This window comes from Rattus norvegicus, chromosome 16 (genome assembly GCF_036323735.1).
Source record: "Rattus norvegicus strain BN/NHsdMcwi chromosome 16, GRCr8, whole genome shotgun sequence".
In the NCBI taxonomy this organism is placed as follows: domain Eukaryota; kingdom Metazoa; phylum Chordata; class Mammalia; order Rodentia; family Muridae; genus Rattus; species Rattus norvegicus.
In genome coordinates, this window is record NC_086034.1 from 52,847,292 (window position 1) to 52,874,577 (window position 27,286).

Consider the following 27,286-nt stretch of genomic DNA (forward strand, 5'->3'; position numbering starts at 1 on the left):
ACAAAGATGCCTTATTTATGTTTGAGTCTAATATATTCTTATATGTATGGATGTTTGTAATATATGTACATGCACCATTGTACAGGCCTGACTAACAAGGCCAGACGGTGTTGGATCTTCTCAAAGTGGTTATGAACTGCCATGTGTATATGGAAAGTAAACCCAGGTCCTCTGGCAAGAGCAGCAAGTGCTCTTAATCACTGAGCCATCTCCCCAAATCTGAATGTATTGTCCCGTACATCAGTGTGCATACAGGGAACAGCATGCTGACCCAGAACTATGAGCCTCTGGCAAGTAGAACTGCCATCAACACTGGGCCAGGTGAAACGTTCAGCCATCAGGGTTTCAGTTACCATAACAGAGTAGTAGTCTGAATGGGATCCCAGGATGTTCTACATGTACACTAAAGTTAAAGGAACTGAGTGAACAAACATAATTACCCAGTCTGCACCTATTTCTATAGTCCTCCATAGTAGATCTGGGCCTTGGAACTCTCACCCTGACTAACTTCAGCAGGAGTCTGATTGGCTTCGTATGTCTCTCCCCATGGTCAATGACTGGTTCAGGAGTGAAGACTGTAACCAAAGCAATTTGGGGACTATAACGAAGTGCAAACTGTCTGAAGATGCTTCCTTACAAAGGTTCTGGTGCTTTGAGAGGGAGAGGAAGTGTTTTTCTGGACACTCATGTCTGAAAGTGAACAGTGGATTGCAAAGCAGATATTTACTGGTAGGTGAAGAGTGAAGACAGGACTGCCTCAGAAGAGTACAAGGTTCTTTGAGTTTGAGAATTGAAAACTAATCTGAAATTTCTAGTCCTATTGATTTAATTATCTGACAATTCAAATGATATTCCAAGTTTTTTTACAGTATAATGGAATATATCTAGAAAGTTACTAAAATATCAATCATCCCAAAGACACTGACTAGAAAAACCTGTGCATATGCATGCATAGCACATACTACTTGAGTCTAGTTAATATGCAAATTAAATATACAGAAGTTCAAACGTTACCTTTCAACAGATGATTAAGGTCCATTGTGTCATGTAAGACTTTTTGCTTGGATCTACGGTCTAGATTTGCATCTAACACTGATGATTTTGGAGCAAAATTCTGTCCATGCTTTTCTTTCCTTTTGGCTGATTTCAGACATCTTGAATCATTCTTTAAAGCCTCCACATCCTCATACACATCCCGGCTCACATTTTCTTGTCTTTTAACTTTTACTTTTTGATTCTGTGATTGGCTCAACTCAAATGGCTGGGCAGGGCTGCTGTCTGGAGTTGACGCGGGAGTTACGTCTGTTACGTTGTCTTCTGACTCTGCATTATAGTCACCTGCCTTCTGTTTAGCACTTGATTTTCTTCCTGACTTACACTTCTGCTTTGGTGATGAGGGGGTTACACTAGAAACTCGTTTCCCTGATGAACCTGAATCAGGTTTATTTTGCATGTCAGATCCTATATCTGAGCAGTCTGAGCTTGATCGTGAAGATGAGGAAGACAGAGAGGAGGAACTGGCTTTGGAATACTTCTTACTTGTGTTGTTCTTTTTTAAGTTACTAGAGGGCTTCGCTGACTTAGACCTCACGTGGTACTTCTTCCCATCGTCACTGCTTTCCTCTCCATCTGTGTAGTAGTCATCCTCACCTTTCACAATTTTAGGAATTCTATTTGGAACAGGCAAATGTAGTTTATTTCCTTTTGTGGTATCACACAGTTTTTTTGACCTTGAAGAAGTCAACAATGAGGGACTTCTTGTTTGTATAGGGTCATTTTCTACATGTTGTTCCTTTGAGGGAAATTTTGGTTTCCTTTCATTTCCCTTCTGAGTAAGGTAATTTTCCTTTGTTTGTATCCCAAGTTTCACGTTCACATTTTCTGTGTCATTATCTATTTTCTCTTTAAGGTTATCATTTTGTACTCCAAATTTCAAGTTTAAATTTTTGATGTCCTTATTTATTCCTTCCTTAAAGTCATCATCATTTTGCTTGTCAAAAATGGAATTACTTTCACATTTCTTTGTGTCTTCAAAATCACTGTCAAAGAAAGAATGGTCCACTTCACCTTCTGAGATATCGCCAAACCGATCCATGATGCCAAAAGTATATCTGAAAAGGGGGTACAGCCATCAGACCAGAGTGATTTCCAAACACTTCTCATTTTTACTTTCCCAAAATGAGAAAATGCTGGTAGTAAACAAACAAACACTATTAAAAAGTAAACCAAGTTTGTGAAGTCATGATGGAGTTCCAGGGATATCAAGTGATATAAAAGTCTCAGAATTCACAAGAAAACAATAGTTCATCAGGGCAGGTATATCGAAGACAGTAATATTTGAACCCGAAGGAAAGTCTCCCATCTGTACAGTACAATTACAGTTTAAAAGAAGACAAGACAAATGGTGTCTTAGTCACGGTTCCTATTCCTGCACAAACATCATGACCAAGAAGCAAGTTGGGGAGGAAAGGGTTTATTCAGCTTACACTTCCACATTGCTGTTCATCACCAAAGGAAGTCAGGACTGGAGCTCAAGCAGGTCAGGAAGCAGGAGCTGATGCAGAGGCCATGGAGGGATGTTACTTACCGGCTTGCTCTGCTTGCTTTCTTACAGAACCCAAGACCACCAGCCCAGGGATGGCACCACCCACAGTGGGCTGGGTCCTCCCCCATTGATCACTAATTGAGAAAACGCCTTACAGCTGGGTCTCATGGAGGCATTTCCTCAAGGGAAGCTCCTTTTTCTGTGATAACTCCAGCTTGTGTCAAGTTGATGCACAAAACTAGCCAGTACAAATGGCTTTTAGCCATTTGTTTTTGTCAGTACAATAAAATATCAAAATAAGGAAAGATTTATTTTTAGCCCATGATTTGATCCTCCATGGCCAGAAGGGTGTGACTGAGCAAAGCTGTTTAACTCATGGCGGCCAAGACGCAAGCAAAGGTGTAAGACAGGTCCTTCAATGACACTCTCAGCCAGTCATCTACTTCTTCCCATCAAGCCTCATTCTCTAATTTCTACCACTAACCCAGTGACTTTATCATTAGGTTGAAGCCTTGACTTAACGGTCCCGAGAATCTCCTTAGACACACCTATGTATGCTTTGTTAATCTCTCTGTATCTCTCAATCACATCAAACTAGTAATCAAGATTAATAATCTTTTTTTTTTTTTTTTGGAGCTGGGGACCGAACCCAGGGCCTTGCGCTTCCTACCACTGAGCTAAATCCCCAACCCCATAATCTTTTAATAATACACAATCAGATAAGCCAGTTCAATCACTGATTATTCTGGGACAAATAAAGGAACCAGTCCGTGAGCTTTGGCATTTCACCACTTGTTAACCATCCTATTCTGTTTTTATTCACATACTGAGGAAGAAGCACACAGAGAGCTGTGACACCTAGTCAATGTCCCCTATCCTATCTCACTGAGCAGCAGAAACCCCAAGATACATAACAGGATATACGACTAGCTTCCAAACAAATTTCTGAATGTTTAATATCACAAGATATAACTCAGGAAATATTACTGCAGAGGAGTATACATGATTCAATGTATTAAAGGGGGTCTGGTATGAGACACTTTAACATTGGCAGCAATCTGTCTAATATCAAAATGTACCTCATCATTTACTTGACCTGCAGGTTTATACATGCCTATAATGATATTTAAAAGGTCATATAAAATCTTACTAGCCCATATGATTAGAACTATACTAAAATCATTTCCATAGAGTTATAGCCTTTAAAAGTATTTCCTTACTTCTGTTACCATGGTGACCTAAAAGCAGTATCACATTACTGATAACCTTGATTTCAGGCTTTAGTTTCTAATCATATTTTCCATTAAATACAAAAAACAAGAAGGAAGGAGCTGAAGAGATGGCTCGGTGGGTGGAGGAGCCAGGTCTGTTTCCTGACGCCTACTTGATGCTTCACAACCATCCTCTAACTCTAGTTCCAGGAGATCCAACATCCTCTTCCGGCTCCTTACACAGAGCACACACACATGCATTCAAGCAAAAAAATAAATAAGTAAAATAGACAATAAAACAGAGTCCCTGGAGGCAGCTGGTGTTGTTACTAGAAGCAAAGAAAAATAAGCATTTTATCAAAGGCTCCGTCTTTTCCCAGCAAGCGTAATAATCGAACATGCCTGTAGTAATGGGAGTAAAGTCAGTCTGCCCTTCTAAAAATACCTAGGACAGATTAAGGGAAGTTAATGGGAAACTTATTTGGGCTCATGGTCCATCACAGAAGGGAAGGCTGGGAGGCAGAGCTGTACATCTCATGCTGGAGAGAAGGCAAATGGCTGCGATGATGGCAGGCTCTTGCCCTCTGCATTCTATTGGTGGGGTTGCTTTAAGCAGCCTCCCACACTCACGATGAGTCTCCCTCTTTTGGTCATCTCCAGAAATGCCCTCACAATTATACTCTAGGTACTTACTAATCCAATCAAACTGACAATTAAGGTTAACCATCTCTAAGTTTAAAAAGCCTGATATTGCACAAATTAAAAAATACATATATAAATGAAAATTTCTGCAAGAGCTCCGAAGTCCACAATAATATTCAAAAGGGAAATATAAATGTTATGTTGTAGAACAGGTACACAAACGTTTCCATAATTAATATACAGCCAATGAGGCAAGACTATGCTTACTGTGTTTAAATAAGTTCAGCACAGTAAATTAGGCACTAGATTATGTAATGTATATCCTACAGAAGCCAGGACATACTGAATAAAGTTTTATTTATCGTTAAGTGGCCCTACAGCCCAAGGGAAGACATGAGAATAAGTACGGATATGATTTTAAGAGTAATTACACTTTTAGCAATAGCAATGTAAGTGTTTCTAGTACTTATTCACACATTTGTATCACCAAAGTAACTTTTTCTGTCTTTAAGGTCTTGAAGCCTTCTTGCCTATTAGAAATAAACTTTGATTTTTGCTTTGTTGAGACATGATGTCACTATGCAGTCTTGGCTAGTCAGGAACTTGCAATGTAGACCAGGCTGGCCTCAACTCAGAGTCTGGCCTGCCTTGGCCTCAGGAAGCTGGGATTAAAGGCATGCACTACCATGCAAAGCTAGACATGAATTCATTTACTTATTTATAATTTGCAGTGTTGAGGATTAAACCCAAGGTCTTGGGCATACTAACTAAGCTCTCTACCTCTGAGCTTCCTGCCCTTAGACTTGTAAAATGTTGCCTGAATCTATCTTTAAATGCTTAAGGAAATCTGATTGATTAAACATGTAATTTTATAAGAAAGTGTTTAGAATGGTTTCCTTGCTAGAATTATAGGTATAATTTGTTAGGTATTTGAAATACTTAAACATGAAATATAATTTAAAATTATAAGGACAAGCAGGTTCATAAATATCACATATAATGTCTAGGAAAGTTATTATTTTATAAGCTAAAGATTAATAAAAGTACAAATTAGTTAAAAGTTTAGCAAAAACCTAGATTCAAACAGAGGCACACATCACTGAGACGCAGTATGGTATGAAATTCATACCTCTATTAAAATTCAAGATGTTAGTTTCAAGATGTTGGCATAGATTACAGCCTTCTTTACAAATTAAAAATCTGAAGTGTCGGGGGACTGGGACTATAATTTAGAGGTAGAGATCTTGATCCCTAGCAAACAAAGAGATGGAATCCTCTCAGATACTTAAGCGTAATTTCAGCTATCACATTATCTGTAGAAATATCAAAGTCTTTTAAGCATAAAAATAAAATTTAAGTTTTTAAAGATAAAGAAATCTCTTTATTTCTTATGAAAAGAATTAACAGCAAATGTAGATTAAATAAATATGTGTATATGCTATCTTTTTGAATATATCTTTCATTGGGACTCTGAAGCACTCATACCATCCAGAAAGAGGATACATTTTTATATTACTCTTTTTTTTTTCTTTTCTTTTTTTCGGAGCTGGGCTCTACCACTGAGCTAAATCCCCAGCCCTTTTATATTACTCTTATTCAAAGACCAGGGTAACTGTCACAAAGGAAGCATGGAATTGAATGGAGACTTTTCCATTCACAAACACATTTAAAGTTATCAATACAGAAACTCTTACTGTTGCTTCAAAGCTAACTTTATGAATATAAGTTCTTACAGTAGAAGTCAGGTGACATCCCAGAAAATTTCAAAGACTTGATATTTAAGTTCAAAGAAGAGATTTAATGTCTTCTTTACTACAAATATATCTATGACCTGTGGCAGAGTTGTCTGCTAAAGTCTTTGTACAAGGCATAGGGATATTAGCACCAGTAAACAAACAGAAGCATCTAGTGTGTGTGTGTGTGTGTGTGTGTGTGTGTGTGTGTGTGTGTGTGTGTGTGTGTATGTGTGTGTGCATGCACATGCATTAACTTTAAGAATGGCAGTTTCACACTTTTACCTATGAAGCTGAAATTAACAAAGCAGGATGGGTCAGGCCATTTCTCATTAGTTACAACTAATCAACATATATATATATGTGTGTGTGTGTGTGTGTGTGTGTGTGTACTGGATTAAGAATAATATAGATTAAGTAAATTGAAGGGATATAAATGTTGACTTGCTAGAAGAGATTCCACTGCATTGTAACATTTCCCATTGCTATGACAACTACAGTGTATATACAATAATAAGTGAAAATATGCTTTGTGATGAAAAAGGAGAAACTAAACCAGGCATACCCAGGCATAAAGCTCGCTCTCACAGTTTCTAGCGGTGTGACCCAGGGACATGTACAAGGATGCAGATATTACGCTCTGTAACAGGAATGAGTTACAAGTTGTTCTACTAATGTCGAAGAGGAAATAGATACGTAAAATATCAAGATCACATAAAAAGATACATTAAGATCTATAAAGAAATAGTGTTGAATTAAAAATCAGGACTGAATGAGCAACAATAAAGTAACAGTAAACTATGCTGCACTCTTCAGTAGGCACACATAAAGAAAGAGTCATAAACAATGGTTTGGAAGAGCACACATTAGAAATTTAGGCATATAAATATATAATAAAAAGGAGGGCCTAAAACTGAGGAAATGCCAGTTAGGGCAGGGTCCCCAGAATATTACTGATATCATTCTAGGCACTTGCATTAAACGAGTCAAAATATTCACTGAATAAATGGAAGATACCTTTATAACCCAATCTGTAGCTCCCCTCCTTAAATGTTATCTGTCTGTCTGTCTGTCTGTCTTTCTTTCTTTCTTTCTTTCTTTTGTAAGATAAAGACCAGAAATAGAGTTGCCTGTTTCCCTCCTCTATCATTTTTGGTTAATAACTTTGCAATTAAAATGGCTTTTATGTTTCCTTAAATTTCAAAAGACGAGTTTCAAAGCACAACCTATAACATTGTAAGCCACGTCAAAACCCAATGTAAGATAAATGCAGTAGGCCATGCTAATCATTAAAGCACAGTAATATAAAAATTGAAAAGTGCATGATACATTTTGAGTAATGTTTCATGAAACATTTCTATCCTTATATATATTGTTTGGTGGGCCTTGATATAAAACCTGTTTCTTATGGGGGGGGGTTCTCATTCATGAGTTTGAAATGTCACCGATCTATAGAAATTTGAAATTGTTACTAAATGGTAATATAAGAGAATTGAAAATTGAGTGGTACTGGAGTTTCAAGTGTTAAGGGCAATATTATAATTACTTCCCAAATGGATAGACCTGGCACTAAATAAACTTAAGAAAACACTGTACTAGCTCTAAAGTAATTTTCTTGAAATTGAAGAATTTCGTAGTAGACCAAAAAAAAAAATCATCAAATTATGAGATAGATTGCAGAATATGAAGAAATAAATGTATCTTAACCATAAACAAAAAGTCATTTTAGGACCACTGAGATCATTGGGTCATTAATTGTCACCAAGCCTGCCAGCCAGAGTTTGATTCCTTGGATGTACAGGATGGAACAGGAGAACTAACTCCTCCAGGTTTTCCCAACCTCTGCAAATACTAATGTATCCCCTGATTAAATTTATTAAAGAAAAAAAAAGCAATGGTTACAATAACAGAAGTTCTTATTAATGATTTGCTCAGAATCAGTACATCTTACTAACCGGCACGTAACATCTTACTGAAGTGTATGTTTAATTTTATGCAGAAGTAGGTTGGTTGAGATAGAAAAGCTTAAATAGCTTCAGTGATCCACCTGGGGGGAGGAGAGGGCATAGGCCTGCATTTATAAGTCTGGTGCTAAGATGGTGGGTCTTTAAGGATTTGCTGGCCAGCCAGTCTACTTCGTGAGTTCCAGGCCAAATAAGATCATTTCTCAAAAGAAATGGTGAATGGCACCTGAAATTGTCCTGTGGCTTATCTAATTTGTTTCCAGGGTCCAACGGCAGAACCTGAAGAGAATAGATTTGTCTCAAACTTTGCCTACAGTAGTCTCCTCATCAGGCTGGATAGAGTTGGCAATGTGCTTATAAGCCAGATATAAGAGAAGCTGAATTAGGAGGATCATCTGAGCTCTGGAGCTAGGGACCATCGGCCTCTGAAAAAGGGGAGAGAGAATAGGATGGGGGCCAGAGGGAGGTATAGCCACTCTTACCAGACTAGGTACTCCAGATGTCTTGTTCACCTTTACATCCACGGTGTCTAAAAAAAAAAGACCTACAACAACTAGGTAAACATTTAACGAATGTTTATCCCACCAAGAGGTCTAGAGACTTAAGGCTCAGCCCAGATTCTTGATCTTTGCTTCCAATGTAAACAGAACAAAACCGTCATGTTTCCAGCGTATTTTGATAACTTTCCTCTCTCCACATGAGAGTTGGCCCACTGCCCAATGTATGTCAAAATTCTAGTGTTTATATTAAGAATTTCTACAGGGCAAGAGTGGCCATACGCACATAAACTTAATTTCCGGGAAAACTTATCTGACAACCTCCCCCCCCACCCCATCACACACACCAATTGCTACTATTCAGCTGACATTCGGGAATAGGCAAGAAAAATTGTAGTTCTATAGGATCGTTAAGAATATCTTACAACACATCGGTAAAGGGTAAACATCAAATGACGGTTCGTGAGACCATAGCAACCCTCTGGTGGGTTTCTGTCAAAGCTACCTGGAAGTTACTTGGATAAAGATAGCAGTGCTTTCACAATACGCCAGAAAGAATACACAAATCACCTGCCATTAAAATGTCATTTTGTACGTTTGTGGTAGTCGATATGTACATAAGTGGGCCCCAGATTAGGTATAGAAAAATATCGGCCCAAACACCTGATTTTCAGGAATTTGTGGCTTCGTCCACGACCTTAGTCAGTACCCTCTTCGGACTCTGGGATGTAGCAGTCAAAAAGACAGTTCCTCAGACCTGTGGGTTCGGGTTCAAGTGCCCGGAGAGGGGCAGCAGTGAGCTCGGACCCCGACTCCACGCCTCCTTTCGCGTCCTGGGGGCCGGGCTACCGTTTTTTTGTTTTTGTTTTTGTTTTTGTTTTTTTGTAGCGGTTACCACGTCCCCCTCCGGGCAGGCGAGGCCGAGGTGGCGGCGGCGTCTAGGGCTGAGGACAGTCTGTGTCCTCCCGTAGAGGTTTGGCGGTACCCACCCTGGGTGCTCGCCTCCGTCGGGCACCGAACCGGGGAAACGGACCCCGAACGCAGAGGAGGGCGTCTCGCCCGCTGGAGACCGACCGGATGCGGAAGCCCGTGAGCCGCTCACCTGGGAACTGTGGCCGCTACCGACTCTCGCGCCGCGCCGAGCGTTCGGGTTCTCGTTCGCTCTGCGCACGCGCAGCCACACCACATTTCTCCCTCCCACGCGTTGGAAGCTAGCGGAGACTCGCGCACACGTGAGCGCGGGCGGAAGCTCCTGGGGAGAGACTCAGCGGAAGGGGAAAGGCGGGGCGATCGCGGAACGGAGTCTCTGCCGAAGATGGTCCTGGCAGCGCTCCTGTCGTCCATAGTTCCAAGAGACCCCGTCACAGTGATGAGGCCTGCACTGTAGGGGCGACAGCTTCTCGGCAGGGCCTCGAGAAGACTTGGGGGCTCGTGGAAAGGAGACCGCCAGGGCCTCCCTGCTGTCCAGGGCATCACCTGCTCGTACAGCCACGACGCTGCGGTAGGTTTAGACATCTGGGATGGTTTCCTACAAAGATGCTGTAATCTTGTAATTCTGTAACAAGACGACAATAATAAAAATGAAGGGCGACTGTGTGTTCGTTCGATTTTATTTCAGCAAAACGCTGTTCACATAAACCAGTCCTGGTGGCGGATGTCTTTAATCTCAGCACTTAGGAGTAGAGGGAGAGGGATCTCTGTGTTCAAGGTCAGCCTGTTCTACATAGTAACTTCCAGGCTAGCCAGGGCTGTATCGTGAGGTGTGTGTCAAAGGGGAAAAAAAAGTTCCAATTCAAGCATAGTTAATGTGCATCAGGGGCAGGTAACCTATGAAGGATGGCCCTTATGATGATGGAGATCCACTTTAAGCAAACTAAAAAATGATCTCTACAGACTGTTAAGTGCCCTAATTTCTTGTTGACACATCAAAGGGTCAGGAATGCCACCACACTCCTGATCTCTATCCCCTAATCACCAGAGTACACGGATATAGTACTTTATATGGCACGGGATTTAGCTGATGCAATTAAATTTACATTATCCAGGAGCTCACTGTGTAATCAATCACTAGGGCCCTTATAAAAGGGAGAGGCAAAAGCTTCCAAGTCAGTTAGTTGTAGGAGCTGTAACACAAAATGGTTGAGTGATGGGTGGAAGAGTCAATGAGCCAAAGAGTGCATGCAGCTCTGGAGAGCTGAAAAGAGGGAAGAAATAGATTCTATCCAGAAAGAACTCAAATCCACCTTGAATTTAGATTTCTGACCTCCACAACTCCCTAATCCAAATAAATGAGTTGCTTTCTACATCTAACTTTGTGGGCGTTTGTTACAGCCATGGTAAGTTCTCACCACTTACATAAAAGTACAAAGCAAGCAAGCACGGACTTAATTAACATTGTAGCCCAGGGTCTACCACTCACTGTACTGTTTTGTCAGAGCCATGACAGAATATCTAACACAATGAGGAAAGATGTATTTGACTCACATTTTTAGAGGGTTCAGTCCTTCATGGCACTACAGAGCAGCAGTTCATGTAATTGTAAGGTTGGAGAATCTGGCCTACATGAAGAGGCCAGGCCAACCTCTATAGCGATACCTCTAGTGACCTTCTTCCACCTAGGCCCCACCTCCTGCCTTTCACTGCCTGCTAATAATGCCAGCATATTATGAATCCATCAAGGATCACCCCATTGATGAGATCAGAGCCCACATGATGTCTCTGGAAATGCCCTCACGGACACACCCAGAGGTGAGCTTCATTATGTGTCTAGGTGTTTCTAATCAAATGTGTGGGTATGATCACAACCACAGCTATCAGACTTAAGAAAGAACTCTTATTTGGAACAGTATTTTTTTTTTTTTTGGTTTTGATTATTAACAATTTTCCATTTTGTTGGGTCAAAGAAAGTATTTCACTTAATTTTAACTAATGAAAATATTTTGTCACTGATTCCCAGGGTAGATATAAAGTATTTGAGTAGACATTTCTCCAAAGAAGATACAAATAGCCAGCAGCTCAAGAAAACACTGAGTATTATGGTTTGAATGAAAATGGCCTCTAAATGCCTGTATATTTGAATACTTCGTCCCCAGTTGGTGGAACTGTTTGGGAAGGATTAGGAGGTGTGGCCTTGTTTGGAGGAGGTGTATCACTGGCTCATATGTTTCAGTACTTGGTCTCTAGCTGGTGGAACTGTTTGGGAAGATTAGGAGGTGTGGCCTTGTTTGGAGGAGGTGTATCACTGGCTCATATGTTTCAGTACTTGGTCTCTAGCTAGTGGAACTGTTTGGGAAGGATTAGGAGGTGTGGCCTTGTTTGGAGGAGGTGTATCACTGGCTCATATGTTTCAGTACTTGGTCTCTAGCTGGTGGAACTGTTTGGGAAGATTAGGAGGTGTGGCCTTGTTGGAGGCATGACACTAGCTTTGGAAAAGGTCTCAAAAGACTTGTACCTCTCTGCCTTCTGCTTTTGGATTAAGACAGGAGTTGTTATCTGTTCCTGTTGCCATGCCTTTGCTCTGCCATCATGGACTCTGAAACTGGGAATCCAACTAAATGCTTTACTTCATACGGTGCCTTGGTTGTGGTGCTTTGTCACAGCATAAACAAAGTCACTAAGACACCACTCATTAAGGAAATGCACATCAAAATCAGTGAAGGCCTGTGAGATGATCATTTCTGGTAGGTAAATGTGCTTGCCAGATGACTAGAATTAGATCCCAGAACACAAAAAGATATCCAGGGCCAGGGAGACAGCTCAACCGGTACAAAGTACTTCCAAGTCAAACCTGACAACCTCAATTTCTAGATTTCATGGTGGAAGGAAAGAACTGGCTCCTTAAAGGTACCCTATAACCTCACAACTTTTCTGTGACATATCTGTGCTTACAAAGTTGCCCTAGAACCACAACTTCACTGGTACCCCTGTATCCACACATCAAGAGTACAAAGATCAAACAATGCGGTATGCTTTAGCCCCACTATTTTAGAAATACTCTTGCAAAAACTAGAAATAGACAACAAGATCAAGATGGACAAGACTCAAAGAAATTGGGAGTCTTTTACACAGTTGATATGTAAAACAGCAGGATAGGAAATTCTATGCTAAATATAATTATATGAACTAACAATCCCATTTCAGAATATATGCCCAAAAAAATTCAGAGCAGTGTCTGGGACATTTGTACATCCAGATTCATAACATTATTCTTCATAATACTCAAACTATAGAAACAACCCAAGTCTATAAACAGAAAATGTTAATACAAACACTTGCATACATGCAGTGGAATTTTACACAGCCACAAAAAGGAAGGAAATCCTGATGCATGCTATGACATGAAGTTTAAGAGAGGATGCTAAATGAAATAAGCTAGTCAGAAAAGACAAAGACATGATTCCATTTCTAAGAGGCTGAGGATAGTGTAATTCATGGACACAAATCAGAGTGAGTGTGAGGCGGTTCTGGGGAGGAGGGGGTGGTGAGTTGTTTGACGGCAGAGTTTTTGTACAGCTGCCTGGTAGAGAAAGTGTCAGACATGGATAGTTACAATATGAATGTATTTACTGCTACACTGTGAAGATGGTTACCATGGTAAAATTTCTGCTTTGTGTATTTTACAATAAAAGCAATTGATTTTTAATAACGATTCTCTTGGAGACTGAATTTTTTTTTTTTAAATCTTGGTTCATTATGTGTCCTTCAGGCATTACAACAAATCCTATAGTGTATCTTCTCTCTCACAGTTCTGGAGAAAGGAAAGTCAGAGTTCAAGGTGCCAGTAGATAAGGCACCTTGATTCCTGGTTCAGAGATGGCTTCTCTGTGTCCTCTCACTTGGTTTGAGAGTCATGGCAAGTAGGTGTCTTGTCTTTGTAACAATTATTTTTCAAACGTTATTTTTAATGATGGTTTTTAAAACGCTTTAACCTCCTTTTAGCCCACCACCCACAAGAGGTAGTGGAGAAGAAAGAATGTGGGGAAGTGGACCTGTTAAAAGGTTCTGTGGAACAAATCCCGTCTGTGTTGTCTGGAAATCAGCAGTTCAGATCACAGGTTAGTTAGCAGCAGCAACAGCAGCAGCTCGATTTACTTGCAAACACCTCACAGAAATACCAGGTCAGCAACAGTGGTGTCATTACTTAGCAGAGAGAGAGCCAGGCCTCAGCCTAGGCATGTCAGCAGGAGGGACCAGCAGGAACACCAAGAGAAGTTTTGGGCTATGCCTCAGCAGAGTGAAGATCAGCGAAGATGTGAGACCCACAAGCATTGCACAGCTAGTTCTAAGCAAGCTAAACTCAGCCTCTGTCACTGTCCGTCGAGTCCTATTCATACCCTCCAGACATCACCCGTCCTCCACTGGTCTTTTGTCAGCATGTGTCTTTTTTTTTTTTTTTTTTTTTTTTGGTTCTTTTTTTCGGAGCTGGGGACCGAACCCAGGGCCTTGCGCTTCCTAGGTAAGCGCTCTACCACTGAGCTAAATCCCCAGCCCCATCAGCATGTGTCTTAACACATATATCTGTCTCAGCTGACACCAGTCTGCCAATCAGCTTGAGTCAGTGGAAGCAGCAAGAAACTATAGCACACTGCCAGAAGTTTGGTGGTTTTTTTTTTTTTTTTTTTTTTTTTTTTTTTTTTTTGGTGTGTTTCTCTCTTTATGGAGTCCCGACAAATGCAGCTCAACTACGCACCGTAAGGCAGCCCAATACATGAGTGCTGTTTAGCAAAGAATCCTTCATCACGTGTCCTTTCACGTACTTGCTTTAGCAGAACATCCTCTCTCCTGTGTGCGTTTTGGTGAAACATTCCTTCATGTGTTTGCGTTAGCAAAACACCTTCCAACACAACTGACTTTCTCCCAAGAATCCTGAAGTTTCTACTTAATGTCTTCTCTTTCTTGAGGCAGGGTTTCATAGAGCTCAGGTTATCTTCAAACTCACTATAGCTGAGGATGGCCATGAACTCCCGATCTTCCTCCTCTCTTTTAATTCTAGGATTTCAGGCTTGCCCCACCACACCTGTCTCATAGCCCCTTAGATTCTTTTTAACTTTGTTTTTATTTTATGTGTGTGAGTATCTTGCCTGTGTACAGTGCCCAAGGAAGCCAGAAGAAGGTGTTGGATGCCCTGGAACTTGAGTTACAGATGCCAGGTGGTATGGGGAATCTCACCCTGGTCCTCTGGAAGAGCAGCCAGAACTCTTAATGGATGAGCCATCTCCATATTCTTTCAGCTAATTCCCTTCCTGTAGCCACACCTTCCAATAGCTAATCATGGGCTTTAGCACAGGTATTTGGAAGGAGACTTAAAACATTCGGACCATGGTGATCGATTTTTCTCTGTCCTCAAAAACTATAGTGAAGTAGCGTGTAGAACATTCAAAAGTTTAATCCATATGCATTTTGGGGTCATATTATCAAATAGTCTCTAATGTTGGATATTAAAGGCCAGTTTAGTTTACAATTATTAGTATAATTTAGTGAAAATATTAGTGTATTAGTGAGAATTAAATTATATGGCTAGGATAGATTTCAGAACTGGCAAACATAAATATCACTTGTTTGTGTCTTCTGATGTCATCCTCAATAGGAGGGGACAGATGATAAGGATTATAGATTCCCCAGGGGGCAGAAATGGGAACTAATATATTTTTAGTAACAAGTCACTAGACTCTACCGACCTGGGTGGTCCACCAAAAATTCATTAATGTATTTATTTAGCCAAATTGTGGTAGGTCATTGAAAGAGTAAACAGATGGTTATACTTACTAGTAAACACCCATCATGTAGGGGGCAGGGGTGGTGGTGGTGGGGTTGCTCAGTGGTTAGAGCATTTGTCACTCTTCCAGAAGACCTAAATTTGGTTCCCAGAGCCCACATCTGGTAGTTTATAATGCCTATAACTCCAGCTCTCCATGGGATCCAATTTCTCTTCCAGCCTCTTAGGGCACTTACCCTGCCTCAACACACATATACAAAAACATAAGCATTAAAAGCTGGCCACCTCTCCACTGGAGACCCAGGCTGGAAGAGCAGAACTTGCAACTGAGCCTAGCCTGTACCCCACTTCTCTGACTCATACCCCACATTCCTTATGTGGAGGTAGTTTATTATGAAAGATGATTGACGTCATATTCTCTGGATTTCAGTTTTAGGGTAGATCTTTGGTAATTATTTGTCCTGGTACAAGCTGATAGAGCTTTCGGTAATTTAAAATATTTCTTTTTAAAGATTAATGACTTTGGATAAGTTTTCTCCCCTTTTTATTTAAAATAGATTCTTTTTTCCCGTAATATATCCTGATTGTGGTGTTCCTTCCCTCTATCCCTCCCAGTTCTTCCCCACATTCCCTCCCATCCAGGTCTCCCAGTTGAAAAGAGCAGTCGGTCTTCTAAGAGACAATAATAAAAGCCAACAAAATCAAAGATAATAAGACGAAAACTATCACACCAAAGTTGGATAAGACAAACCAAGAAAAGGAAGAGAGCCCAAGAGAAGGCACAGGAATCAAAGATTCACTCATTGGCTTCCTCAGGAATCTCATCAAAACACTAAAATAGAAGCCATGATATATGTGCAGAGGACCTGGTACAGGCCCTCACGCAGGCCCTGTGCGTCTCTGAGTTCATATGAACCTTGCCCATGTTGATTTAGAGGGCCTCGCTTTCTTGGAGTCCTCCATCCAGTCTGCTCTTTCTTTCTGCCTCCTCTTCTGAGGGAGTTCCCTGGGTTCTTAGAGGAGGGATTTGATGGGGACATCCCATTCAGGCTGACTGTTCCGAAATCTCTCTCACTCTCTGACTTTGCATATGTTCTCAATATGAATAGTTTTACTTACAAATATGGAATGCCACTCACTATAGTTTACATATGTTCTAAAATTGCACTTAGAGGTTCACTGTCCTGTAAACATTTCTAACACATTCTTAGACAAAGATCAGTGATGCCCACTTGCTTTGTTTGACATTTAAAAATGGTCATTTCCTCCTGATCTTCATTGGGAGTTTGACCAGAAGTCATTCCCATTTAGATTTCTACAAGATGATGAAGAGTGCCTTATGCCTCTATTAGAACTGGTCAGAATTCACTAACAATAAAAATATATAGGTAAGATATTACTTTTTAAAAAAAATTAAGACAGTACACTGTAGCTTGTCTTCAGACACACCAGAAGAGGGCATTGGATCTCTTTACATATGGTTGTGAGCCACCATGTGGTTGCTGCAAATTGAACTCAAGACCTCTGGAAGAGCAGCCAGTGCTCTTAACCGCTGAGCCATCTATCTCTTCAGCACCCAAAACATTATTTTTTATTTTCTCCTTCAGCCCTTAAGGCTGATAGTCCATGGGGTTAGAGAGATGATTCAGCAGTTCAGAGCACTTATTGCTTTTCCAGGAGACCAAGGCTTGGTGCCCAGCTCCTACACTGGGTGGCTTAAGTTCGCAGAGACTAGATGCTCTCCTCTGAACTCTGGCCTGGTGCATAGATACCCTGGTGCACACCTACACTCAGGTCCATACACATACACATACACATACACATACACATACACATACACATACACATACACATACACATACACATACACATACACATACAATGTATATAATAAACCTTTTCTAAGGAACTGTTAGGACTTCACAGTGACTACCGGAAGGGACTCTTTGACTCAGATTTAAGTGACTCAGATTAAGATGAGGCACTGATTTTGTTCCTCATTTTCTTCAATGCCTTCTGAGGTCAGCTCTTCCTTTGGGTTCACGCATGCCAGTGATCCTCCTGTGCTATACACAGTAGAGGCTTAACTCTACTTATGAAGTAAACAAGAAGCACCAGGCTGGCCTGGCAGTAAGTGTGTGCTCTGAGGCAGTTTTCAGACAGTGGGTTTGCGCAGGCTCCAGCCCTGCATTACTCTTGGGAACCATGCTTACTATGGCAGGGTCATGGTCTTCAGTTACAGAGTTGGCATGCAGCAGATGTTAGGCCAGTTTCCCCTTCTAATTATACTCACTCCTCCCATGCCAGGGAAACAAGCGTGCTTCTGTTCTCACAGAGCAACACAACTGGACATTCTCTAGCATGGCACACTGGTCTTAGACTCAGGGGTTTATAAAAGCCTGGTTTTGCTCCTTTGTAACGTGAGGTGATAAAGTCACTGAGTTCTTCAGAAAGGCTGAGCTACAGAGGTGACTGCAGAAACTGAAGGGAGTCTCATGTGTAGAGACAGACGCCAAAGCCTAGTTCTAGTGTCTGCTAGCTTTGCGAGCGAGTCAAGTACCTCTGGTGCCTCGATTTCCCCATTTGTCATCAGGCTCGACAGTATCTGTTGGGGTGGAGATGAAATGTCCAGAGCTTTTCCCTGTAGTCACATTTGGTATGAGAGGTTCATTATCTTTATATGTTTTCTTAGCCCGTAGAAAAGAATGAAATGTTCCTCGAATGCCAATTAATATTAAAAGCAACAAGCTTGGGGCTGGAGAGGTAGCTCAGTGGTTTAGAGCACTTGGTGATCTTACAAGGGGAGTCAGGTTCAGTTTCCAGCATCCACATGGTTGCTCCTATTTCCGGTTCTGGGGATTCCATGTTCTTTTCTTGCTGTGAGCACCACATGCACATGGTACACAAGCGAACACATGCAAGCAAAGCACTCGCATAAAATAAAATTAAAAAAAATCTTTCAAAAAAACTTTAGAGGGGTTGGGGATTTAGCTCAGTGGTAGAGCGCTTGCCTAGCAAGCGCAAGGCCCTGGGTTTGGTCCCCAGCTCCGAAAAAAAAAATTTTTAGAAACATACTTGTCTTTAAATAGTTATAAAAACAATTCACATAAACACTACATTCTATTAGAATTAAATGTTAGGGATGACTTTTAAATCTATGACTTGGTCTTCCACTTGGAGGAATTTGTTATGATGACCTGGAAGGAAAACACGGGTGGACTGTTTATGTACACCCGTGTCTTCTCTTGAATAATAACCTTTTGTGTTATACTTCATTTTAAGCAGGCAAGTACTTTACTTCATGACTGTTTTCTTTTCCCTTTTTTGATGAAATGGCAAATACTTATTATGGATGAAACAATCCCTTTACAGAAAAAAAAACAAAAATAGTATAGCTGTAATATATAACACTATATATAACACTGCATTTTAAGGCTTATTTTACTCATCTGCCACCTGGGGCACTATCAGTCAACATACTAGAGACGCTGCAAATATTAGGCTGCACACCTTTGATTCCAGTACTCTGAAAGCAGAGGCAAGCAGATCTCTGAGGGAGTCCAGACTAGCCTGGTCCACATAGTGAGTTTCAGGATAGCCAGGTTTACACAGAGAGACCCTGTCACAAAACAAAATAGTACAAGTTAAAGAATTTGGAATTGTTCATTAAAGTGTCATGGGGAGAGGTCCTAGGCTCCTTATCTATCAAGTTCCCCTTCTTTTCTTATTTCATTCCTTTTTGTCCTCTCTACTCTGTCTCCCTTCCCAGTGTCTTCAGAAATTCTTATTTTCCACCATTCCTCTAAGACAGTCAACACCCCGTATGGTCTTTGGCAGCCCTGTTATAGTATTGAGGAGCATTTGGACATTTTCTTCTCAGCAAACATCGTCTGTAGACTACCGGCTGCGACTAAGATAGGAGAGGGAAATATGTTCTCTCAAAATTATTTGAACCAGTTTCTTTTGCGTGGGTAACAGCTTTTGTACCGAGTAGTTGTTGGCAACAAAAACACAAAATCGGAGCCAAATCGATTATGGCAGCTGTGTACACTCTCTGGCACCAGGAAGACACTCTGGGAGTCTTTCCATAAGTAAGTGGGAACCACAGGCTTCACTTAACTCCTTCAGTTTTGTCTTAGTCCCTATCCTTGGGCGGTGGGGTCGGTTGTAAGAAAGAAGTAAAATTGAGGATCAGGGACAGTATCAGGTTAATCAGAGAGTTAGAGGACAAGGGCCGGTGTCTGGTACCGGGATGTAGGCAAGGCGAGGAGCGAGCGGGGAAAATAAGGGAGCACCTGAGCCGAGCAGTACTCAAGCTTCTGACACCTGCAGCAAAATTTTCCACGAACAGACGCGGTCCCCGGGGGGCGGGGGTGGAGGCTCGGGAAGTAGCGGGGTCTACTGCGATTGGTCGCGCCCCTTTCCGGCCGCCCCCGCCCCCGGGTGGGCGGGGCGACCACGCCCCACTGTCAGTCAGCCGCAGGTCCCGCCCCCGCCCCCGCGCGTCTCAAGCCCGTGGGGCTCCAGTCGCCTCGCGGTCCCGCTACCTGGGCACGCCAGGTCGGCGGGCAGCTGCGGGCCCAGCGCGGGGCGGCGGCACCGAGGGGGGCGCGGCGGTGTCTGTTGGAGCGGTTCCCGCGCAGGGCCGCCGGCGAGGGCATGAGCACGGGCTGCCCTTGCCTCGCGAGCGGCGGCGGGAGCGGCGAGGCGGCCGGGCGCCGCGCACAGGCCACGGCCCGGGGCGGCGCCGGGGGGCAGCGGGCCGGGAGATGAGCCTGTCGCCAGCGGCCCAGGAAGCAGCATGCACCGCGATGCCACCGACAGCAGCGGCGCCCGCCGCGGCCCCACGTCCGCCGCAGACGCCTGCCGCGCTGCCCGGGGCTCCGCGGACGGACAGCGGACGGCGGACCGCCCGGGCGGGGGCTGGCGGGGGCCCGCAGCCGTGGCGGCCCTGGCCGTGCTGGCGCTGTGCTGCCTGGTCCCGGGCTGGGGACCGGCGGCGGGCACGGGGCCGGGCGCGGTACTGCTGCGCCTCAGCCTGTACCTGAGCTGCGCCGCGGCCGCCTTGCTGCTGGGGACACTGGTCGCGCTCGTCTGCTGGAGCCCGCGCGCCCAGCCGCCGGACTTCGCCTCTTCCTGGAGCCGGCTGGCGGCGGCCGTCCGCTGTCCGCTGCGGGTGAGTACCGGTCTCGGCTGCCTCGCGTGCCCGCGGCTTCGTGCGCGCGCAGATCCTGGGGGGCTCCCGCAGGGTGGCCCTCCCGCATCCTAAGCCCGCTGAGGACTGGGCGGCGCGGGCTTGGCCACGCGCGCGGTTTTAGGCTCTGTAGTTACTCATCCACCATCCTCTGCACGCAGAGATCCAGGCAGGTCTCCGAGGTTGAAGTTGGTGAGTGCTGGCGAAAAATCGCACACAGCACCTACAGGAGGAGGCAGGCTTCGCTCTCAGTACTGATGATTCTGTTGGGGTTTTCCATCTGTAGTGTGTGGGAGATAACTTTATGATGGTTTCCAGAAGAGAAAACTTGGTTGGGTCACCCAGTCCGAGCTCACTCAATGGGCCCTGTGTACTTCACACCTGTAAGGTCTTGTTTTCCTCCATGTGGGTTAAGTGGTAACGCAGCTCAGTTGGATGTCTGATTTGAGGGGATTGGGGGACATGCTCACTAGGAACCACTGTCTTTTGTTAAGAGGAAAAGCTGACGTCAGTGAGGTGTAGGACACCAGGGTTGTGGTTATGTAGGGATATATAGGTTATGTTGTGGAATGCAGTTAAGAATTTTATTTTCAACGTGCTTTGCCCTCCTTCCTAACGACCCCATGTTTGCCTAAAATCAAACTTTACCTCCAGTCTGTTCATAATAACCCTTTAAAGGGACCTTCATTTTACCTGAACTTGGCTGATTGACATCTTCATAAAACTGAAATTGCCCGAGATCTAGGGGGCGTGGGAAAGGCGGTTGCTCAACTTCATAAAAACGTTTGTTAGAGTGACTTGTGTCCCCAGAGTTTGTATTTGCTTATGGCACGAGCCGTTTATTTCTTTCTGGAAAAGCTTTCTACTCTTCAAAATGACTTTCCAGAGCTTGCCACTTCAGAATGGCCTTCTCCCTCATTAGACCCAGGAAACACATAGGCAGTCTCAAAAGACTAGAAATGACTGTTCCACTTAAAGGCGTTGATTGGCTGTACATTTTACTCTTGTAACTTAGAGTTGGTGAGTAGATGTGTTCTACTCTTTTCCCAGTTCTAATAAGGATCCAAAAAGTTTACCAGTTTGTTTTTAGACCTATAAGGCACACCACAGTTCTTAAATAGTATACATAAGAACTTCTACTAAATTCAGTTTTATAATTGAGCATCTTTAATAAACCAAGTCTTACATATTCTAGAAGTTTGGGTTGAATTAGCAAGTCACTTAAAAGTCCTGTTCACTGCAGATTATATTCCTGTGGGAAGCCAGACAGTAAATAAGATACTTTTGGATCGTGTTTATAAAGCAGAAAGGAAACCAAGAGTTGAGTGGTTGGGTGTTAATGCAGGTGAGGGAAGGAAGTGCAAACGGTGGGGTGAGGTTCAGAGTTGTGATATCATTTACTCATCAGGCGGGGTCCCCAACCTCCTCACTGTGTGCATTGCTCCTCAGTTGCCTTCACAGTGCATACCCTCAGATCTCCTGGGTTTGTTTCTGAGTAAGGCACAATTGAAATTATCATCCAGAGAAATGATTTTGCAGGTGAATTAGGGGGAAAAAAAACCAGCACTTGAAACGTGATAGTAAGACAGCAAGTGCAATCCTGACTTCAGGTTACAGAAGGGGTGAATTTTAACCTGGGGAAAGGTATTTCAACTTGAATCCCTGTGACAGCTTTACCTAAGGTCATTAGGAAGTTACTTTCTTAGTTGTAGATCATTTCAACTTGAGGGGCATGTAACTCACAGAATATTCAGGTTTTCTTACAGATGATGTTTAGTCTAGCCCTACTGCTGGCTGTATTTGCAGAAATCCCAGTTTTTGAAGTGATTGTTCTCTTTATGAATGGAAGGCTGGGGAGCGTAGACATGTGGCGTCGTGTAAGATATCTGGGAGTTCTGTGGGAGTAGCCTAGAAGCTGGACCACACAGGTCATCTACCATATGTGGAGCAGGAGGCTGGTTAACAGTTAACCAAATGGAGCTAGGGTAACAGTGAATACCCAGAAATTCAGATTCAGATTTTAAAATGATCTGTTCTTATGCAATGCACTTTGAATGCTTAACATATGGGCTAGATAAAAATCCTGCCGTCTATCCCATTTTTCTATCCCATCCCTCCCACCTCATCTCCCTCGTTGGTTTCCTTCTGTGGAGTAAAACAAGACAAAACAAAACAAACAAACAAACAAACAAAACACACACATTGCTAACAGCAGATAAAAACTTGTTTTGTTTTTTGGAGGCCGAGGCTTGCTATATAGTCCAGACTAGCCTTGAACTCTTTTTTAAGAATACTTAAAAAAATTGTATATATGGTGTTTGCATGTATGTGTGTATACATGTATGTGTGGGTACACTGCCCTAAGTCCAGGCCAAAGGTCAACAGTTTATGTCTCCATCAAGTTGATTGATGCTCGAGTCCTTTGGGACCAGGAGAATGGTAGTCCCTCAGCGTTAGGAAAATGAGGAGGAGGGGATGGCAGACACCAAGGGAACAAGGAAGCGAGAAGACGGATGCACCTGTGAACTCACAGAGACTGTGGCAGCACGTACAGGCCTGAACAGGTCTAAGCCAGATGGTTTCCAGTGCCAAGAAGGGATGTGGACGTGAGCCCCCACTCTCAAAGGAAAATTAGTTTTCTCCAACAGAGTCTCACATTTAAGGGCAGGCCTTATGTCCACTGTAGATGGCCAACACAAAGTAAACTTAATGGCATTTTTGGAATTTTCTTTTTGTTTGTTTGCTTGTTTGTTGTTTTGGTCTCACAGTACCTTGACTGGACATTTTATTAAAATAAAAAGCCTTACAGACCTTTTGTTTATGATTATGGTTTCTGATTTTGTTTTTATGGGTTTTCTCTCTGTGTTTCTTATGCTTTTGCTTTGCCTCATTTTCCTGTTTGTTGTTTTCTGTTATTCTGGGTTCTTTGATTTTATCATATCTTATTATTATTTTAGATGCCCATTTTTATTCTAAGGAGCAAGAGAATAAAAGAAAGGTATGAATTTGTGTGGGTTAGTAAGTGGGGAGGAACTAGGAGAAGCTGGGGAGGGAAACCATAATCAGACTATATTATATCAATAAAAATATTATTAAAATATATTAATATCAGACTATATTATTTCAACAAAAATATAATTTTTATTTTGTATATGTGGCATATGCATGCATGTGTGTGTGCATGTATGTGTGGGTGCACTAGCCCATGTTGAGGCTAGAGGTAAACAGTGATGTCTTTCTCTTCACATCCTCCTCCTCTGCCTCTTCCTCCTCCATCATTGAGATGGGGTCTCACTGAAGCTAGAGCTTCCCATTGGAGCTACACTGGCTGGCCAGTGAGCCCTGTCTCTGTCCTCTGAAAGCTCTGTCTTTACAGAGTGTATGCACCCAACAAAGGTGATGGGGATCTAAACTCAGGCCCTCAAGCTTGTACAGAGTTCTCATGCACAGCCTGGCATCCTCTGGCCTCTGGCCTTGATCTTCATCTTCTGAGGATTGGGATTGTAGGTGTGGACTGTCGCACCCGGTGAAGGAGGCTCGTCATGCTTCTGGATGCTTCTGGATGCTTTGTAGTGTGCTCAGTTGTAAACACCATGTAGTTGAGATCTGTAACTGACACTTCTTTGTTATTATCCCCTGTACCTAACAGGAGTTAAAGGGTGCCCAAGTGTTTACTGATGATAATTAGGAAAATTAAGTTTATTTATGGTCATTAAATCTGTGCTTTTCCTTTTCAATTAATCTAATACCTAGCGAGTATCTTAGATGTGTACAGATTTTGGATTTTATATCAGTAGGAGCAACTACTGATTAATAATAATAGCTTTCATCCCAGAGAAAAATTCTGTCTCAACTGTCTGTTGGTAGTTTTAAGAAGTACAGAAGCCTTCTGGATCAAGAAGGTTGACCCCAAAGTTTTGAGAATAGCTGTCTGGGTCCTGTAGGGAGAGTTCTTAGCCCAGTTTTGCTAGGAGGGCTGGCTGTCTTGGTATAGTGTTCCTAGTCTAAAGTGTAGTTTGGTATTCTGCTGACCATTTAACCTGTTTGGATTTGATCATTCATTAGCCACAGGTGCTGGACAGTTCAGACTTTATCCTTTCGTGGGAGAAGGGACACAGCTTACATTTTGGTGAAATAGATTTCTTTCAATTTTCTTCACCTTCTCCATTTCAGACTCTGGATTTTTCTCTTTTTGTCAGATACAATTTACTAGCTACTTAAAAAAAACTTATCGGGGGCTGGGGATTTGGCTCAGTGGCAGAGCGCTTGCCTAGGAAGCGCAAGGCCCTGGGTTCGGTCCCCAGCTCCGAAAAAAAGAACCAAAAAAAAAAAAAAAAAAAAAAAAAAAAAAAAAAAAAAAAAAAAACTTATCGTAAGTTGGAAATTTTATAATAGTGTATGTTTATAGGGAACTCAGTGTGGACTATTCTAATCTGATAAGCAAATTAATCTCCATTGTCTGAAATACTTAATGTTTTCTATTTGATTTATACCATGTGAAAATGAATAAGTAATTAATGGGGGTTGGGGGCCATATAGCAAAGTCCACCGAAGTTTTGCATAGCAGCATATGGGAAACAGTAGCATGTGGCTGTTTAGAGAAAGAGCTTGTGGAAGACTGTAAGGTTCACCAGACAGAAAAGTTGAGAGTTTGTCAAATCAAGTCATCAAGCATTTCTAAGTTCTGATCCTGCTGGTTTTTTGTTTTTTTGTTTTTTTGTAATTGTTTTGTTTTGCTGGTTGTTGTTGTTGTTGTTGTTGTCGTCGTCGTCGCCTCCTGTGTTCCTGAGTGCCAGCATGCATATGCTCTCAGTAGATGGATTTGGTGAGAACAAAGGTCAATAAGTCTAGATGGCATTTTTAGGTTTGAAGGTTCAACCAGCTTCCTAGCAAAGACGGGGAGCCTTGCAATAGCAGCATTGAGAGCTCGAATTACTCTCTCTCTAAGTGTGTGGCACTGTGACATTGGGGAGGATCCAGAGGTAAACAAGAGTAGTCCCTGTCCAGCCCTCTCAGACCGAGTGGCATTGACTGGACAGAAAGGCAGATGTTTAGAGACACAGTGAGGACATTCACACAGCCATCCTCTGCTCTAGTTGGCTTGGGTCAGGCTGCTAGGATTCCTAAATGGGTTCTTTTACTAATACAAATGTTCTTTGAGTGAAGCAAACTTAATTTAGTTACTTGAGAGGAAGAGGAAAGAAACAGGAATGAGAGAGACTATACATAGCCTCGTTGTGGCTTTCCTTCATTATTCTAATGTGATAAGCAATCCGCAGTAATTTGATAACAGATAATGTCGTAATAATTTAACCTCCTTACTCAGGACACTTTTCACCTTTCAGCTAAGGGAGTTTGAGTCATCGTGACCAGTAGGAAAAAAAATGGCTTTTTAAAAAATGTCTAGTAAATCATTGGATTGATAATTGGTTTACAGAATACCAATGAAAAACTTTTAAATCAGAATCCTGCCTAAATGTTTGTGGCATAGGGATGCTGCATTTTAAATTCAGGCTGTACAGAAGTTTGGGTATACTTTTTTATAGATCACACCGTCACGTGATTAATAAAAGCGAATGGAAGGATAATGAGTGTGCGTAGGGAATCTTTTTTCATTTTATAAAGGCAGGCACCAGTGGAGTTGCTATCTATTCTTCTAGATATATTTTAACATATAAACTAATACAAACACACATTCAAGAAGCTTTTGATACCTGTCATTTCATGGTCTGTGCACAGTGATTGCACATGCAGAAAAAATACTTTCTCTGGCCTCTCGTTAGGAAGGAAGTTAGGAATAACGATAACTTCAAAGTAGATTGAACACAAGGAACATAAAATGAAATGCCAATCAAAGCCAGCAAAGATATCCTAGGAAATGAGGAAGCTGTATGTGAATTCAGCAGTGCTTTCCAAAGGGAGCACTATACATTTTCATCACTTGGTAAAAGGCTCCAGAAAACTGCTTCAGAGACAGAGCATTGGCCCATTTGAGATTTGAGTTGTTGGTGAATATATCAGATGAGTCACAGGAGCCAAGATGGGAAAGATAATCTTGGCCTTGTGGAAGTCCTTAAGTGAGAGTAGAATCGAAGTTTCGTGTGTAGGCCCGGCAGCTTTTGCCATTTTCTGAGTACAAGAGTGATAACATCAGAGGTAGGCTCTAGACATGCCCAGTGGAATGTGATTAGGCTTACAGTGAGAATGGCCGGAGCAGTAACATCATGAAGATGAGGCTGCTGGCCCCCAGTGGCTCAGACTGAAGTCCCAGTCCTCCAAGGCCTGAGCAGATGATCTGGAAGTTGAAGCCAGTCTTGGTTACACAGTGAGTTCAGGCTAGACCACCCTGAGCTATAGAATGACTTCTGGTCCAGGAAAGAGAAAATAGTCAAGGTTTTTACTTGGCTTTATTAAATATCACTAGTTACATGGCAGATAGGTTTGAGAAGGTCGCCAAGCATTCTGCTGTTCATTTGCTAGTGACTCAGTACCCAACAACCCTCAACATCTCTCTGTCCTGGTTAGTTTTGTTGTCAACCTGACACACCTGGGAAAAGGGAATTCAGTTGAAGATTTGCCTTAGCCAGACTGGCCTCTGGGCAGGTCTGGGGCATTTTCTTGATGGCTACTAGATATGGGAGGGCCCAGTCTGTGGGCAGTGTCCTCCCTGGGCTGCTGGGCCAGGCCTGTATAGAAAGGCAGTGGACCATGAGTCTGGAACAGCCTGTAACAGCATCGCTTCATGGTCTCTGCTTCAGGCCCTGCCTCAGCTTCCCTAGTCTATG

The 27,286-nt window shown here is 42.5% G+C and overlaps 2 protein-coding genes across 8 annotated transcripts in view; one reads left to right on the forward strand and one right to left on the reverse strand.

Moving 5' to 3' along the window:
* Cfap97 (cilia and flagella associated protein 97) overlaps positions 1-20,484 on the reverse strand; it is a 49,083-nt gene extending 28,599 nt beyond the window's left edge. The window contains exons 1-4 of one of the 5 annotated variants that reach the window (XM_063275425.1): positions 20,352-20,476; positions 18,818-18,926; positions 9,695-10,147; positions 1,015-2,111 (exon numbers count right to left, since the gene is read on the reverse strand). In XM_063275425.1, coding sequence (XP_063131495.1) covers positions 1,015-2,111; positions 9,695-10,147; positions 18,818-18,888 — 1,621 coding nt within the window. In that variant the 5' untranslated portion in view covers positions 18,889-18,926; positions 20,352-20,476. Of the gene's footprint in view, positions 1-1,014; positions 2,112-9,581; positions 10,148-18,817; positions 18,927-20,351 lie in introns of those variants that run through there. The other 4 variants (XM_063275426.1, XM_008771264.4, XM_063275427.1 and 1 more) reach the window with 4 other exon arrangements.
* The window catches only part of Snx25 (sorting nexin 25), a 103,927-nt gene continuing 96,451 nt past the window's right edge, over positions 19,811-27,286 (forward strand). Inside the window, exon 1 of one of the 3 annotated variants that reach the window (XM_224863.9) lies at positions 19,811-20,483. In XM_224863.9, the coding sequence (XP_224863.6) occupies positions 20,109-20,483 (375 nt within the window). In that variant the 5' untranslated portion in view covers positions 19,811-20,108. Of the gene's footprint in view, positions 20,484-20,604; positions 20,694-27,286 lie in introns of those variants that run through there. The other 2 variants (XM_006253168.4, XM_063275974.1) reach the window with 2 other exon arrangements.